The sequence below is a fragment of the Mus musculus genome, chromosome 12 (assembly GCF_000001635.26).
Source record: "Mus musculus strain C57BL/6J chromosome 12, GRCm38.p6 C57BL/6J".
Lineage (NCBI taxonomy): Eukaryota > Metazoa > Chordata > Mammalia > Rodentia > Muridae > Mus > Mus musculus.
This window is the reverse complement of record NC_000078.6, coordinates 80,846,992-80,862,582: the sequence shown is the minus strand read 5'-3', so window position 1 is coordinate 80,862,582 and position 15,591 is coordinate 80,846,992. Positions and strand designations below refer to the sequence as shown.

Genomic DNA, 15,591 nt, shown 5'->3' with positions numbered 1-15,591 from the left:
GTGGAACAAATGAATCTAAGTTTGACCTAAGGGTCTACTCTGTCCTGTCAACTGCCCTGACTCCTTTGAGCCTTACTCGACAGCAGCATTTAGTTCTACGAGTGTGACAAGTCAACTGGTAAAAGCATTCATGAAAGCACCTGCATCATGCTGCACATACAATAGGCATGAAGACATTCCCCACTTACTTTCACAGAGCAAATCAAACCCCTTTATTTTTGACCTTTGAATGGGGAAGGAAGGGCAAAGACTTTACAAAAAGAAAAGACTGTTTCAGAACTTCCCTGATGCTTAGAGGGGATGGGTAGAAATGAAGCACTATGGGAGCTCCTTCTTTGCTTGCTCTTTGCACCCTTTTCCATTTCCTTTTTTAGCTGTAGAGCTCTGGCTACACTTGGCTGACAAATGGCCTCCATATGGTCTGCTACCCTTTTATCTCTCCTTGTTTTCACAGCTAAGAAGGAGGGGAGAACAGGCTGGCAGCTAGACTCTGTCCTTCCCCCCTCCTACCGTTATGACTGCTAAAAGAAGGGGCAGGCAGGAGAGGATTCTCCTTCATCCTGCTACTCCAGGTTTAGGCCTGGCTCATGCAGTGCTAGCAACCAGTCTCCCAGTTCAGTGAGCTACAGAGCACAGCTCATAGCTCTCCTCTATGCCCAGGATGGAAGAGTAACCACAAATCTAAAGAATCAGGATATTCTGGGTATGATAATATATAACTGTGCCACTTTGGGGTGGTAGAGAAAGGTGAAGAGAAACCCAAGGCATTTACTTTTTCCTCATTAGCAATGGCTACTCAATCCCATCTCTTAGACCCTACCTCCTAAGTAAGCTGTCTAATGGTATGCTGTAGCCTTCAGAATTCCACCTGCAGGAGGAAGCCCTAGACAACTGCTCTCTGTCCATCCTACCTCAGAGGGTAACTATGATAACAAACTGAGGGCTTCCACAGTTTAAAATAGAGTTAGAGGCCTGGGTATAAAGGTCAAAGTTGTAGGTTCATTTTCTCTAGCATCTAAATGTAAAGTCTAGACATATCCATTTAGGAAGCACACATTTAAATGTAAAGCAAACTTAATCTCTGTTGTTCCACAGTGTAAAAATGAGAAAAAGAATTAACATTTATCAACAGGCGCTACACTGAACTTATTCAATTCTCCCACATTACAAGGATGGCTTAATGATAATTTAGTCAGACTAAGAAACTAAAGCTCTGCTACATTCAGTAATGGCTTGATATCCTGTGGCTACTAAACTGTGGAATCTGGATTCAAACTCTGATTTGCCCTTAAGTGCTACATGGAACCTCCCTGATTACAAATAGCACAAGAAAATTTCCTCCCAACTGTAATGTATTACATGGGGTAAGAGACACAGATACAAGCTGTTGTCTGGAGAATAAAGGTTTGGGTATCTGCTTGTACATAGAAGCCTCCTACGTTCATACATCAGACAGGCAACATTTCCCCATTGAAGTGGAATGCTCAGAACCAAACCTGGGTCATCTGCAAGAACAGTGTTCTTAACTACTGACCCATGTCTTCAACCCACTTAAGTTTCTTTCTTTTCTTTTTTTTTTAAAAGACATCTCTTGGGCTGGAGAGATGACTCAGCGGTTAAGAACACTGACTCTTTTTTCAGAGGTCCTGAGTTCAATTCCCAGCAACCACATGGTGGCTCACACTATCTGTAGTAGGATCCGATGCCCTCTTCTGGTGTGTCTGAAGACAGCTACAGCATATTCATATATCTATTAAATAAATAAATAAATAAATAAATAAATCTTAAGGGGGAGGGGAAAAAAAAAGGACAGGGTCTCATCATGTAGCCTTGGCTGCCTGAAACTTGCTGTGATGACTAGGCTAGCTGTGAACTATAGCCATTTAAGTTCATACAAAGTCCAAAGCAAGTGCCTGATCTTTACTGAAAGGTCTAGGATTTGCTTATAATCAGTCTAGCTCTGCTACGTCTCAGTTCCTTGACCATCACATACAGCAACTTCACAACAACAATTTGTGAGCCTAGCCTCGTAGCATATATCTGTAATTTCAGTACTTGAGGAGGCTGATAGAAATTTCAAAGTTGGCCTGAGCTACAGAGTAAGACCTTGTCTCCAAACAAAACATATATACATACACACATACACACACACACTTACACAGTATATCAAACAATCACCTATGCCCGTCTGCAACTGATCTATGAAACTTTGAACCTGACAAATTATAATAGTTTCAATTCAGTGTTTTATTTATTAATACGGTTTTGAATCAGGGTCTCTCTATGTCTCCTTGGCTATCCTAAAACACATTATGTACACAAGGCTGGCACTGAACTCACAGAGATCTGCCTGCCTCTGCTTCCTGAGAGCTGGAATTAAAGGTATGCACCATTACACCTGTCTTACTTAGTATTTTTGAGACAGGGTCTTACCGTGTATCCCTGGCTGGCTTGGAGCTCTCTATGTAGACCAGGTTGGTTTCTGCCTCCTAAATGCTGGGATTAAAGCCATTCATCATTATGCCCAGCTAGCTTTGTTTTGTTTTAAATCAGGCTGAAGACCATGACCCTGTTCCCTTCTGTGGCAACTCTTAAGTCCTGGAAAAGTTTTTGTTGTGGTTTTACGATGAGGCCTGGCTATACAGTCAACCTTGAGATTCCTCCTGCCTCAACCTGCCAAGTAGCTAGGATTATAGTGTGTGTGTGTGTGTATGTATGTATGTATGTTATTATATATATACACACATACATAGAGTATGTGTGTATCCATGTACCCAGCTTCTAGAGAGACGTTTTTTTGTTTTTGGACTGGCCAGTTTAACAGTCTTGGTTTAGAGATATTATCTGATGGAGCCCCTACTCTCCATGTGTGTACAAATAAACAAATGCTACATTTAATAAACAAAAATCCTTTAATCTAGATTTAATAACCTTTATCTAGAAAACAATGAAAAAAATTAAGTCTTCATCTTGTTACTGGAATTCTTTCATTGACTTAGAAATCATCTGTTGAGTACTATGCTCCAAGGCAGCCCTAGGTTTTTAAGAGTAAATAAGACAGCATCTATCCTTGAAGAGAATCCAGTCTCTCCAGGGTTACAAATAAAGAGTCTCAAGTCGGTTTAAGCTTTAGAGTTCATGTAAGGATTGCATTTATCCATCTACTCCCTTGAAAGTTTTACTAAGTACCAAGGCCTGTGCTAGGCAATGGAGGAAGGCAGGGAGAGCGATGAAAACCACAGTGGCCTGACTCTCTTGGGGGCTTTTATCTAGTAAGTGACAATGGCAAAAATCAATATGGGATACAAGAGGTTTTGAATAAGGATTAATCCAATGAAGAAGAGGTGGAAGAAATTAGAGTTCCAATTTGAGGGTTAGTAGAACCTGTGACCATAGGAAAAGGGGTTGTGACAAGAATAAGCAGAGTAAGAGGAACACACTGTGGATGGACATAAGGGCAAAGGCAGAGACGCAAAAAAAAAAAAAAAAAAAAAAAGGGTGGTTTGTGTATGGAAAGTAACAAATGTGTCCAGTACCAGCAAAAGATAGAGATTTAGAAAATCAGACTGGTAAACTGGGTGTTGCAGCTTATACCTCTAATCTCAGCACTTAGAAGCCTCAACCAGGCTACAAATTCAAGCCAAGATAGGCCTACTCTGAGGGAAAACAGTAGGAGAAAGGTCAGGCTGGTGTTTGATTCAGAAAATTAGGGAAGGCCCTAAATGCAAGACTAAAAATGTGAACTCTTAGGTTCTTCTTCCAAGAAATGAGTTCTACAAATCCGTCCAGCCCTAAAGTATAAAAGTGAAAAATGAAAGTCTGCTTTATGGTGCTAATTCTCCTGAAGAATCCAGGGGTATACACCCTTGAAACAAGTGCTTCCCAGTGGAATTGGATGTGCAGTGTCGTGGAATGAGGAAGAGGGAGAGAACAGGAAAATCATGGAAGTTTTCCAGTACAATCATCTTGCTTCTCAGGTTTGCAGAGCAGCACAGAAGGAACCGGAAGGAACTGGTGAGTAAAATACAGAGATGAGTTGGGGTCAAGGTCTTTCCCAGGACCTGGACCATGGCAGCAGATGGAGGGCATCCCTAGAGGACTAGATCCCAGAAAGCAGCTGCTCCCAGGGCCCAGCTCTAACAGCTGGGGTGACAGGCCCTTTTTGCATAAGCTCAATGCCAGAGATCAATTGCTCCTATTGTGCCTGCATGTCAAATTCTCCTATCCCAGGCTTATACTCTACATCTACTTGAAACAGAACTGGGGGAAAAAAATCAACTTACTTTAAAAGACTGCATTTGTAAATTAATAGAAGATAAGAGTATTATAAAATCTAATTTTACATAAATTACCTGGAATTTGCTAGGAAAATGAGATGTTAATCATTTCAGATAAAAGGACAAGACCATAAAGTAGAGAGACAAAAGGACAGAGCATAACCAGAGGAAAATCACTAAATGCCTCTGGTCCTCCTTTTCTTGCCCAATGCATGTTTGCCTCCAACCAAAGAGCAGGCTAGACAGTTCAGTATTAGAAAAGGAATTAAAGAATCCATTTAAAAAAATGTGTGTGTAAAGAAATATAACTGTGTGATTACATAATTAGGCATATTAAAGTATTTATACTGCCGAAACTAAAAGCCCCTTCTCAAAGACATTCTACCAGAGTTGAAAGGGGAAAAAGGAGATATAATATACAGCATCTAATTACGATCTTCCACAATGCCAGACACATCCCCAGCTGGTGCCACAGCTGAATTCTCTTAATTAAAATGTTGTAACAGCAAGTATAAAAGACATTGCATGCTTATCAACTTACTCAGTGACCAGCCAGCCACTGAAAAGGCTGGAAATACTATTGTAATTAGAGAGATAATGGTAATCTAGTGTGGGATGTTAATTCGTTTTCCCTAAAAACCTTATTATTTTAAGTACATTCTTTTTTTTAAGATTTATTTATTTATTTATTGTATATGAGTACACTGTAGCTGTACTGATGGTTGTGAGCCATCATGTGGTTGCTGTGAATGAAGGTTGCTCACTCTGAACTTATTTTAAAAGACTGCATTTGTAAATTAATAGAAGATAAGAGTATTATAAAATCTAATTTCACATAAATTGCCTGGAATTTGCTAGGAAAATGAGATGTTTGGTCCCACTCACTCCGGCCTAAAGATTTATTCATTATTATATCTAAGTAGACTGTAGCTGTCTTCAGACACACCAGAGGAAGGTGTCAGATCTCATTACAGATGGTTGTGAGCCACCATGTGGTTGCTGGGATCTAAACTCAGGGCCTTCAGAAGAGCAGTCAGTACTCTTAACCGCTGAGCCATCTTTCCAGCCCGAGTACATTCATATTCATTCATATTCTCTCTCTCTCCCCTTTTTTTTTCCTTTTTTTCTCTTTTGGTTTTTCAAGACAGGGTTTCTCTTTGTAGTCCTAGCAGTCCTGGAACTCACTCTGGAGACCAGGCTGGCCTTGAACTCAGAAATCTGCCTGCCTTTGCCTCCCAAGTGCTGGGATTAAAGGCGTGCTCCACCACCACCCAGCCCCAAGTACATTCTTAACAACTCTATACTCACAAAGTTAGGAACAGGGCTAGGAAAAAAAAGTTCACAGTTTAGAAGTTGGTTTCCAGTTTGGTGGTTCTCTTCCAAACTTGAGACTTTGCAAGTTAGAGAAAGCTAACAACAATGTTTGAAGAGGGTAGCTTTTATTTAACAGACTTAAAGTAACATATTAAATATATATCTAAGTGGAATAAAGAATGATAGAAATGAACATATATGAATGAGTACAGTGTGCAGCCATTAATACATGAAGAGGCTAGGTACTCTCCCAATATATTTCAGAAAATACTCTCACAGTTCTGGAAGGGTCTTTTATATTTGCAAAGAAGTTTTATTTCTATATGACTCTTAAAGTTATAGTAGAACCTGCCCTATTTCCTGAATGGTCCAACAAAGTAAAAAATGGGCTTACATATTATAAGGAAGTCACAGCCAGGAAAAAGACACTAAAATGCCTAATTATATTCTGCCTCCTGATTATAACCCTGGACAGTGCAATCTGGGTATTTCAAACAATAGTTTGTAGCTGTACATGTGCTTTCTTCTTATCTGAGCAGGACTGCTGACTTACACTCAAGTAAATAAACTGCACACACTGACACCTCCCCTAGCCAACCCCTGGCACATTTACTGACTAAATTCTACACTATTTTCCAAGCATGTCAACTTTATAAGACCTACTCTTCTTATAACTAGAAACCCAGCAATTTCATTTTCCATTTTCAAGTTTAATCTTACAAAATAAAGGTTCAATTCTAAAAGTTCCTGCTACAACACAGATGGCCACATAGCTTTCACAGTATGCTCAGCTGATGTACAACTGTCCAAATTTATTTATTACTCAGAAGCATTGGGTGTTGATTTACGACAGACCAAAAAGCAGGTTGTTCCTAAATGTCCAGAAGCACACGGTTCAATTTTGCTCTGGAGGCCCTCACTCCCAAGGGCTCAGAGTTATTGTAATAAAACTATAGAAAACATATTCTTGGGTACCCTCATCTGCAAACAAGGAATGTGGCTATGACCAAGGGCACAAGGAAAGTCAAATTTATCAGTAACTGCACAAATGACAGCTCATCCTGAACTTCTCCAGTCCCTACACTTTGTTGAAAAAGTCCTGTCAGCCCTGCAGATAGGGCCCTGAAGAGTTCACAGACGCTTCAAGCCAGATCTCCCAATGGAATGATAATAGCAGCACAATAGCTTCTTCTCCAGCTGAGAGCAGCTCAGCCTATGGTAAACAGAATCAATATGCTCACTTCTCCATACAAGTAGACAATGTCCTCTAAAGTCAGTCCTTTGTCTGCAAAACCAAACAAAACCATTCAGCTGAAAAGGGCATAGATACTGTAGGACTAATTCTGAACTCTAGGTCTGATGCTTTCTCCTACAGCCCTTCCTGAGCTCCCCCAATCTTCTCATTGCTGAACAAAAAAAGGATAAACCACTCTACTGGAACTCTGGCAGACGACGGCTGTTTTAGGGAAACTGTTACTCAACTATGAGATACTTCACATCGCAACCCCAATGGGTAGCTTTCAAGACAAGGGGAAGAAGATTTTGATCTTTAATTAAGGGCAGTAAACAGGGTGCTTGTTCAAAACTCAGGGAAGGTTTCCCCAAACTCCTTGGTGGAGAACACCAAGGCTTCTCTGAGGTGTTCTGAGCCTCAGCCAGATCTTGTAACAGATTGGCCTGATTCACTTTTCAGAGCTACAGGCCACGCCATGATCTCTGCCAACACCTGAGCCAGGTCTATGGGGAGTGGCAGCTCCTCCCCAGACCAGCAGATGGAAGGGAAATGTACTCACCTTCATTTTACCTTCACCAAGTCTATGAGGAATTAAAGGATTTTAAGATGAGTGTGTTTATGCTTATTCATTCCCACAGAATCTCCCAGTAATTATTAATTTTTTCTATTTCCATTTCTTACCAAGAGCAAGATTCGCCATTTAAAACACCCTTTGACTTATCTCTTTTATTTTAGTAAAAATCGAAAGCTTCCCAAGTTTCTTATTGAAAATTTGTAACGGGGTAGATACAGAGGAAGGCTATTTCACTCAATATTGACTAGGGTTTTCAGAAGCAACACTCTTTCACTGCAAACTAAATATGATGCAACAGATGTCCCCATGGCCTGTGCAGCAATCTTTAGTCAGTCTTATCCTAAAATGATATGTCATGCTGAACTCTACTGGGGTCACTTAGGAACTTCACCTCCACCTGGTTAAAAGATTTACTCTGGCGGCACCCAACAACTGATCATTCTCAGGCATGACAACCTAGGCTTCAGCTGCTAGGTCCCACTGGAGAAGCTGGTACCACCACTACATGATCACCCAAGCCAAGGTAAAAGCAGCAGCCTGTCTGCCACCCCTTTCTTGATGCCTACTTCATGATTTCCTTCTCAACTCTGGACAGTTGGGGTCTTTCTTGCTCCTACCTGGAGTCATACTCCACTTTACTCTCATAGGCAACCCTTCTCTAAACACACTTTTCCTCACGATGTTTCCAGAATCTTCCAAATTCCGCCAATTTCTTTCTAAAAGTCTCATGATTTCTGCCAAATATGTGCCTCTCCACAGTTCAACTCAAACCCAAACCAAATACTAGCTGTGTGTTTAGAAAGTTCCTTCTCTGAACTCGTCTCCAACACCAGCAATCAAACATAATCCTACAATATTATGCTCACTATTTTAAAATAATCCAGCAGCCATGTGCTACTTATGACAGAAAACCTACATTCACCACATTTAAATCACTGGGCAACAACCAGATAGAACCTGTGTTCAGAAGGCTGGTACCTCTTCACAGATAAGCCAAAGGTTCAAAAACACCCAAGGTTCTTGCTTCCCAGGGAGTCTCTCCTTTCTACAGGCCATTGCTGTAGAACGTTGAGACTTCTGCACTCAGTCCACATTCCAACTTGCATCAAGCACCAAACAAAAGATCTCACATCACCCCACCCCTGCTGCAGGCTCTAAAGCTCTTGAAAGGCACCCTGTTTAAACAAGAGGTGCTGTACATTTTTGGGAAATGATGAAGCAACTTACCATAAGAGAAAGGGGAAAAAAATCCCCATTGCAAAAATGGCTTCTTGGAAACCACAACAGTTCCCCTGCCAAGGCAGAGAGAAAGGATTTGACATCCAGGCCCTTTACTCTTGGCAAAGCTGCTATACAGGAACAGAAGACATGGGGCTTGTCGGGGGAAAAACAGGAACTCAGTGTCATTTCCAGAACACTAACACTGTCAGGCGATTCATCTGATCCTACGTGATCCCTGAAGTCCAGCCTCTTCTTTTCCTCCTCTTTACATATCTGAACAATGGACATGGTCCAAAAACTTGGATGCAAATGCAGACATATGCTAGATACATCATAGCACTTATTACTTAAAAACAACTGGACAATGACTGTTTTGGAGGGTGAAAAAATACTTTTGTTATAGTCACACTTTTTTTTTTTTTTAAAGACAAAAAAAGGCATGGTACATTTTGCATTTCACACACTTCGTTAGACTATACGGTAAATTTCTCTTCTAAATTTCTTCTCTGTTTGTTTGTTTGTTTATTATACATGCATTGGTGTTTCGCCTGCATGTACTCTGTGTGAGCTGCCATGAGGGTGCTAGGAATTGAACCCAGATCTCTGAAAAGAGCAGCCAGTGCTCCTAACTGCTTTAGCCCCAGTTTCTCACTTAGATCAGAGCAGCTGGCTTCAGGAGAGGGACATGTATGAACTAGGAAAGACAGAAAATTCCTGTCAAACTGCTTGGTAATCAAGGCTTATCAATTTCCCACATTTCACTTTTAAAATAACTACATTACTATAATAATGGAAGTACTCTTCAAAGAAAGAAAAAAGAAAACCATCATCCACAAAGGAGACTTCCTCAGGTTCCTCTCTGCAAACAAAACCTGATGTCTTGACAACATTTAGTACATTCATATAGCATGTGTGAGAGCTCCGACACACTTCTTTGGCATAAATCTTAACTAAACCTGAGAATTCATCCCATCTAGCCTGTTTGCCTGGGCTGAAAGGTAGCCTGCCATCCAACAACCCCAAGTGTCTTCCTGGTGGCTGGAACATGTCACCCTCCCTCCCCTTCACTGTCCTACTCACTGCATTTCTACATTAGCTACTCTTAACAATAATGAAAAGGCCATAAACGAGCTGCTAATAAACCCCAACTCTACTGGACATTTAAAAAAAAAAATCCCATAAGTATCCCCCCTCCTCCTCTCCTTTCCTCTACTGCAGCCATTTGGGCCCTGCACCATAAAGCAGGACTTTCCTTTCTTGGTACTATATGGATTCCTGCTACAAAGCAATTTCAGAAATCAAAAGTTAATCTGCCTTAATTTTACTGTCTGAGTTTATTAAATTTTACTTTGAACACTGCTATACCATCCAGAATCCTTTCTCTGATTTGAGCCTTCCTTCAGGCAGCCAGGCATTTTAACAGACACAACTCATATCTCACTTTTATACCAGATAGCTATTTATTACTTTTTTAAAAATGAGCTAGTGGGGAAAGGGCTTAAGTATTTTTGAGTCTGTTCAGTGGGTCCCCTCCATGAAGGCTAGTTTGTTGAAAGGCACCACAATTAATTAGGGTGCCTCCATCAGCTGCTTAAACCACAAGTTAAGAAATCCTCTTTTCTTGCAGCTACTACAAAAAAAGAAAAAAAAAATCAGGCTGCAAAACAGCAGGGGCCAACCCAATATACAGAATTTATGGGGAAGGAACTTAGGGAAGGGCTAGAGACATATCTTTCTTCCTCTAACAAAGCCACAACTATAGCAAAGACAGAAGTTAACTTGAAGGAGTCAGGGATTTAGTTCAGTGGTAGAGTGTTTGCTTAGCAAGCACAAACACTCTGCCCCACCCCCTGTATTGGGTACTAACTTCGAAACCTTCTTTTTAATTGGAATGGTTGAGTTAACAGAGAGGCTAAGGGAATCATCTTCTCAGGATGAGAGCTAGTTTTGTGGGGTCTGAGAGACAAATGGAGAGTGACTTTGAGTTAGATAGAGAAAACAGCATAAGCAAGGTACTGGAGGCATAGGCCATCATATATGACGGGGACAACTCCATGCCTGGGAAACTGTAAGTTCTGGAACAAAAGTTGGAAGGAAAGATGGGGGTTCTGATGCTATGGAATGTGGATCTTACCATAGGCTTACTGAAACTATTTTGTGTGTAATGACTCCAAGTCTGAGATTCTGTTTTGTTTTCTGTCCTTGTTTTTCAATACAGGGGTTCTCTGTGTAGCCCTGTCTTTCCTAGAACTCACTCTGTAGACCAGGCTGGCCTTGAACAGAGATATGCCTGCCTCTGCCTTCCCAGTGGTAGGATTAAAGGTTTGTGCCGTCGCCACTCAGCTCCAAGTGTGAGATTTTAAGAGTTATTTTAGCAGCAAAATAGAAGGGAGATTTGTGGAGAGAGGAAGAGAGAAGATACTGGAGACAGGAAAACCATTATAAGATATAAGACCTTGAATATCTTTACATATGATCTTCCCAGACCCCTTCCCTTTCCAATTCCCTTTCCTACCCAGTTTTCTCCTTCCATTGACATCTGATATCTATTTTATTTCTAATTCTGAGAAAGATTCAACCATCCTCCCTTGGGTTCTCCTTGTTATTTAGCTTCTTTGGGTCTGTTGATTATAGTGTGGTTATCCTATACTTTATGGCTAATATCCACATATAATTGAGTACATACCATGCATGTCCTTTTGGGTCTGGGTTACCTCACTCAGGATATTTTCTAGTTCCATCCATTTACCTGAAAAATTCATAACATTAGGAGAGCAAGGGAGAGAGAAGGGAGATCGGTGGTGAGCAAGGAGGGGAGTGATTCCCAGAGAGGGACTTCCTTTTCTCTTGGAAGGGGAAGGTGGGATGGGGGGAGGACTTGCAATGAGACAGTACTGGGAGGAAAGAAAGGGCTGTTATTGGGTTGTAAAGTGAATAAGTAAATAAATTTATTTTATTTTATTTTTTTAAAAAGTCCTTGAATATCAGCTATTGTTTTTGCTTGGAGAAGGCTGTCATTTGTACCCTTGACTACAGTTAACTGCCTGGCTGTATCCTACCTATCCACCCTCGCAGATACAACAGGAATAAGAACACCCTTGCCTCTGGAAAGTGGATGCTTCTAGAATCTCTGTCACTGGTAGATTCTGGTCTCTGGACAGCAAGCTACAAAACCAGGGATCCAAAGTGATAATGTACCACTTCTGGGAGTCACTTAGCAATCTGCAAAATGCTAGATGTCTCCCTTAAACAACAAAGACAGTCTGGAGAAAGTGGCAGAATCTCTGCCTACCCTCCTCCCATTCCCTACCCATAAAGAAATTATAGAAAATGTTATATTCAACCTGGGTATTTTGGGGAAAACATAAAATTAAATATTATCTTTAGTAGTTAAAGTCCTAAAAAATAGAAGGTGCCCATCATAAAATATACTCTAAAACTTCTAGAAGAAAATATAAGAGGCTATTTTTATAAAACTAGAATAAGAGAATATGCTTTCTACATTGAAAAATGGTTATTAGTGTGTGTTTATACATGTTATATGTGTGAAACAGTACAAAGAAAGCATATACCAAAGGGAAAAATACTAGTAAAATAATAGTTAAAACAGCATTGGTTCTTAAACTCTTTATTCTCAGGTTCCTTTACCATTACTAAAGGCATTAGCAGTAGGGGGAAAAGTACTATGCATGCATGTGTAGGCCAGATATCGTGGCATGTGCATGTAGTCCTTGCTACACAGAAGCTAAAGTAGCTAGGTAAGTCACTTGATCCTAGGAATTTGGGGCCAGTCTGAACAACATAGTGAATGAATGCCTCTTAAATAGAAAATAATAAAATAATTATGAAGGACCCTGAGCCACTAAAGCAGAATCTGTTCCTATTACCATATTTGGAGAAAAAAGCTTATTTATTTATTTATTTATTTATTTATAAATTCTTTTAAAAATAACAGGAAATAGATATTAACACTAGTGAGATCATGAAGAGACATCATGTTGCCTCTGCAAATTATGCTTCATACATGCTGAGTACAAAAAGGGCAAATAACATCTGTGTTAATAAGAAAACAGTTCCAACCTTGTCAGGCCCCTCCAAGAACCTCAGCCATAGAAAATTAAAAATGTTTAAATGATTTATAAACTAGGAGATGATAAAGGAAATAAAAAACTTAAAAGTCACATCACGATTTCATTTCTTGTTCATTAGGTGGACAACACTCAGTATTTATCAACTATAACAAGCATGCTGAGATATTGTTGAGAAAAAGGGATTTTCTTTTCTTTCAGCAGGAGCATAAACTGGCACAAGTATTTAGTAGAAGTACTTGACAAGACGCACAGTGTTGGAGTCACACACTTTCCACACTTCAACAGCCCTGCTGCTAGAGGTATATGCTAGGAAGGCCTGTATACATAGCTTTAAAAAAAAAAAAATGGATCTTACTATGTAATTTTGGCTGGCCTACATCTTATTATGTAGTCCATGCTGGCCTCAAACACACAAATCCACCTGCTTCTGTCTCCCAAGTGCAAGAATTAAAGGTGTTTACTACCAAGCCCAGACCTATATATAAATACATCTAATAACATATGTACAAGTATGTTCTTTGTGGCATTGTTTAAACAGTAGGAAAAATGCCTACCGATCAACCAATGACAATATTTTTATTTTATTAACACAATTACATATTACTATTAAAATTTAGTTGTTAATGGTAGTTACAAATAAGTCAAATGCTACAACTGTTGTATTAATGCAGCAGAATACATGTAAATCTAAATCTAAAAAAAGTGAAAAAGTTATAAACGCTTATTATACTTTAAAACACATACAGAGGGCTGAAAAGATGACTCAGCAATCAAGAAAACTTGTTGCTCTTGCTGTCGACCTAGGTTTGATTCCCAACATCCATAACTCCAGTTCTAGGAGATCTGATACCCTCTTCTGACCTCTCCACACACCAAAAATGCATGTGGTACACATATATACATACAGGCAAAACAATCATACATAAAATACATGAATAAATCTGACAAAAATTTAAACACACATACACTCTATATTGCGTAAGAATATATGTTTAAGTACACAATAGCCTACAACCCAAGTATTATCAAATTGGTTTGTTATTGTTGTTTTATTTTTGAGATCATATCTCTTACTTCTGGACTTAAGCAATTCTCTCAGCTCATTTCCCACGTTGAGACTCCAAGAAAAAAAAAATATATATATACACACATTGCTTATTCAATGTTTACAGATTTTTGGAGAAATGGTAACAGATTTAAAGTGGCTAGGATCTCAAAGATACTACATATAAATAAGTGTTCTTCCTTCTACTACATTTTTTTTGTGTGTTTTGTTTTGTTTTTTGTTTTTCGAGACAGGGTTTCTCTGTGTAGCCCTAGCTGTCCCTCACTCTGTAGACCAGGCTGGCCTTGAACTCAGAAATCCACCTGCCTCTGCCTCCCAAGTGCTGGGATTAAAGGCGTGCACCACCACGCCCGGCTACTAGAATATTTTTGACCAATAATTTCTTATATTTTCAGGCAATGTTGCCACAACTCTGTGAAGTTCTTCCAAGAACCAAGTCCAGGTAAGGTGAGGCCAGGGTTGGGCCCCTTCAAGGGATTAACAACTGCTTCAGCTGTTGCCTCAGGCTACCAGAGGTGACCTGAACATTCTTTATAGGCAGTATTTTGCAATGTCCCCAAGCTAAGGCATATCATTTCTCATCACCTTCTTTTTTTTCCTTTAAAGATTTATTATATGTAAGTACACTGTAGCTGTCTTCAGACACCCTAGAAGAGGGTATCAGATCTCATTACGGCTCATATGGTTGTGAGCCACCATGTGGGTGCTGGGATTTGAACTCAGGACCTTCGGAAGAGCATTCAGTCTCTTAACCACTGAACCATCTCTCCAGCCCTGAAAACTTTCTAATCTTCAGTACTCTAAGGTTCCATTTGGTCTCCAAGTACAGACAGAAATCCTAAGAACTCACTTAAACTGACAAGTCCCATGGTAGACCTGTTTCCATTAATGACGAAACTAACCTTGCCCTTCTTCAAAACACTCTCATAGGAAAGCTAAGACCCCAAATGGGATCAGATCTGTAAAGGAACTCTTACCAGTCAGAGTAGCAAGAGTAACTAGAAGCAGGCCAGAACTTAATGGCCTACCACCTGCCTTTCAAGTGAGGCTAGCAACTGACTCAGCTACTGTAGTCAACTTAGTGAACATCCTTTCTCACCCACTCCCCTCACATTCATTCTTCCCCTGACTTCAATTAGGCCTAGATGATGGCAAGCTTTATGACGTCAAAACCCAGATCCCTGATTCATGATGCTTTCTGAAACCACAGAAGGCACCAGAATGCTCTTGTATTAGTGTTTTTGTGCAGTCCACCCTCACCAACTGCCACAGAATGATGGGGACAAGGGAGTAAAGTTTCTACTGCCTCTTCTGTGAGGAGTACTGGGGATCTAAGGAATTGTTTCACATTTTTAATTATTTTTTTTTTAAGGATGTGGGTTGCTGGTCTGTTCTTCAGGTTTTATACAGGGATGGGAATCTGGTTTTGAAAGCACAGCAAATGAAAAGAGGCACTGGGGTAGATGGAAAGGACCCACCACTCCCTGGGGCACCAGGCAAGTGTTAAAGTCATTGTTAGTATTAACAGTAAGTTCTTTGAGTTCTTATTAAAAGCATTCCTATAAATAAGCAAAGATTGTGTGGTGGGGGTAGGATGATGCAATTTGACAACCCAATTAGCAGCTGTTAAACTCTCTTTCTGCCCTGACTTCCTTAAAAAAAAAAAAACTGTCAGTCAAATAGCCAGCCCAACTACCTCATACCAGCTCCCACCATCTACAATGCTCCAGCCTTGAGAAAACTGCAACTAAATGCTTGGCTCCTAAAGGCAGAGCCTCAGCAAGGGCTGTTTAAAACAGTTTCACCAGACTGTT

The 15,591-nt window shown here is 40.1% G+C and overlaps 1 protein-coding gene across 2 annotated transcripts in view; it reads right to left on the bottom strand.

The window, feature by feature from the left end:
• Susd6 (sushi domain containing 6) overlaps nucleotides 1-15,591 on the bottom strand; it is a 90,302-nt gene that overhangs the window by 18,251 nt on the left and 56,460 nt on the right. The window contains exon 3 of one of the 2 annotated variants that reach the window (NM_001242419.1): nucleotides 11,307-11,369. The exons of the other annotated variant lie outside the window; for it this stretch is intronic. Within the exon in view, the coding sequence (NP_001229348.1) occupies nucleotides 11,307-11,369 (63 nt within the window). The remainder of the gene's footprint in view (nucleotides 1-11,306; nucleotides 11,370-15,591) is intronic. 2 annotated transcript variants of the gene reach the window in all.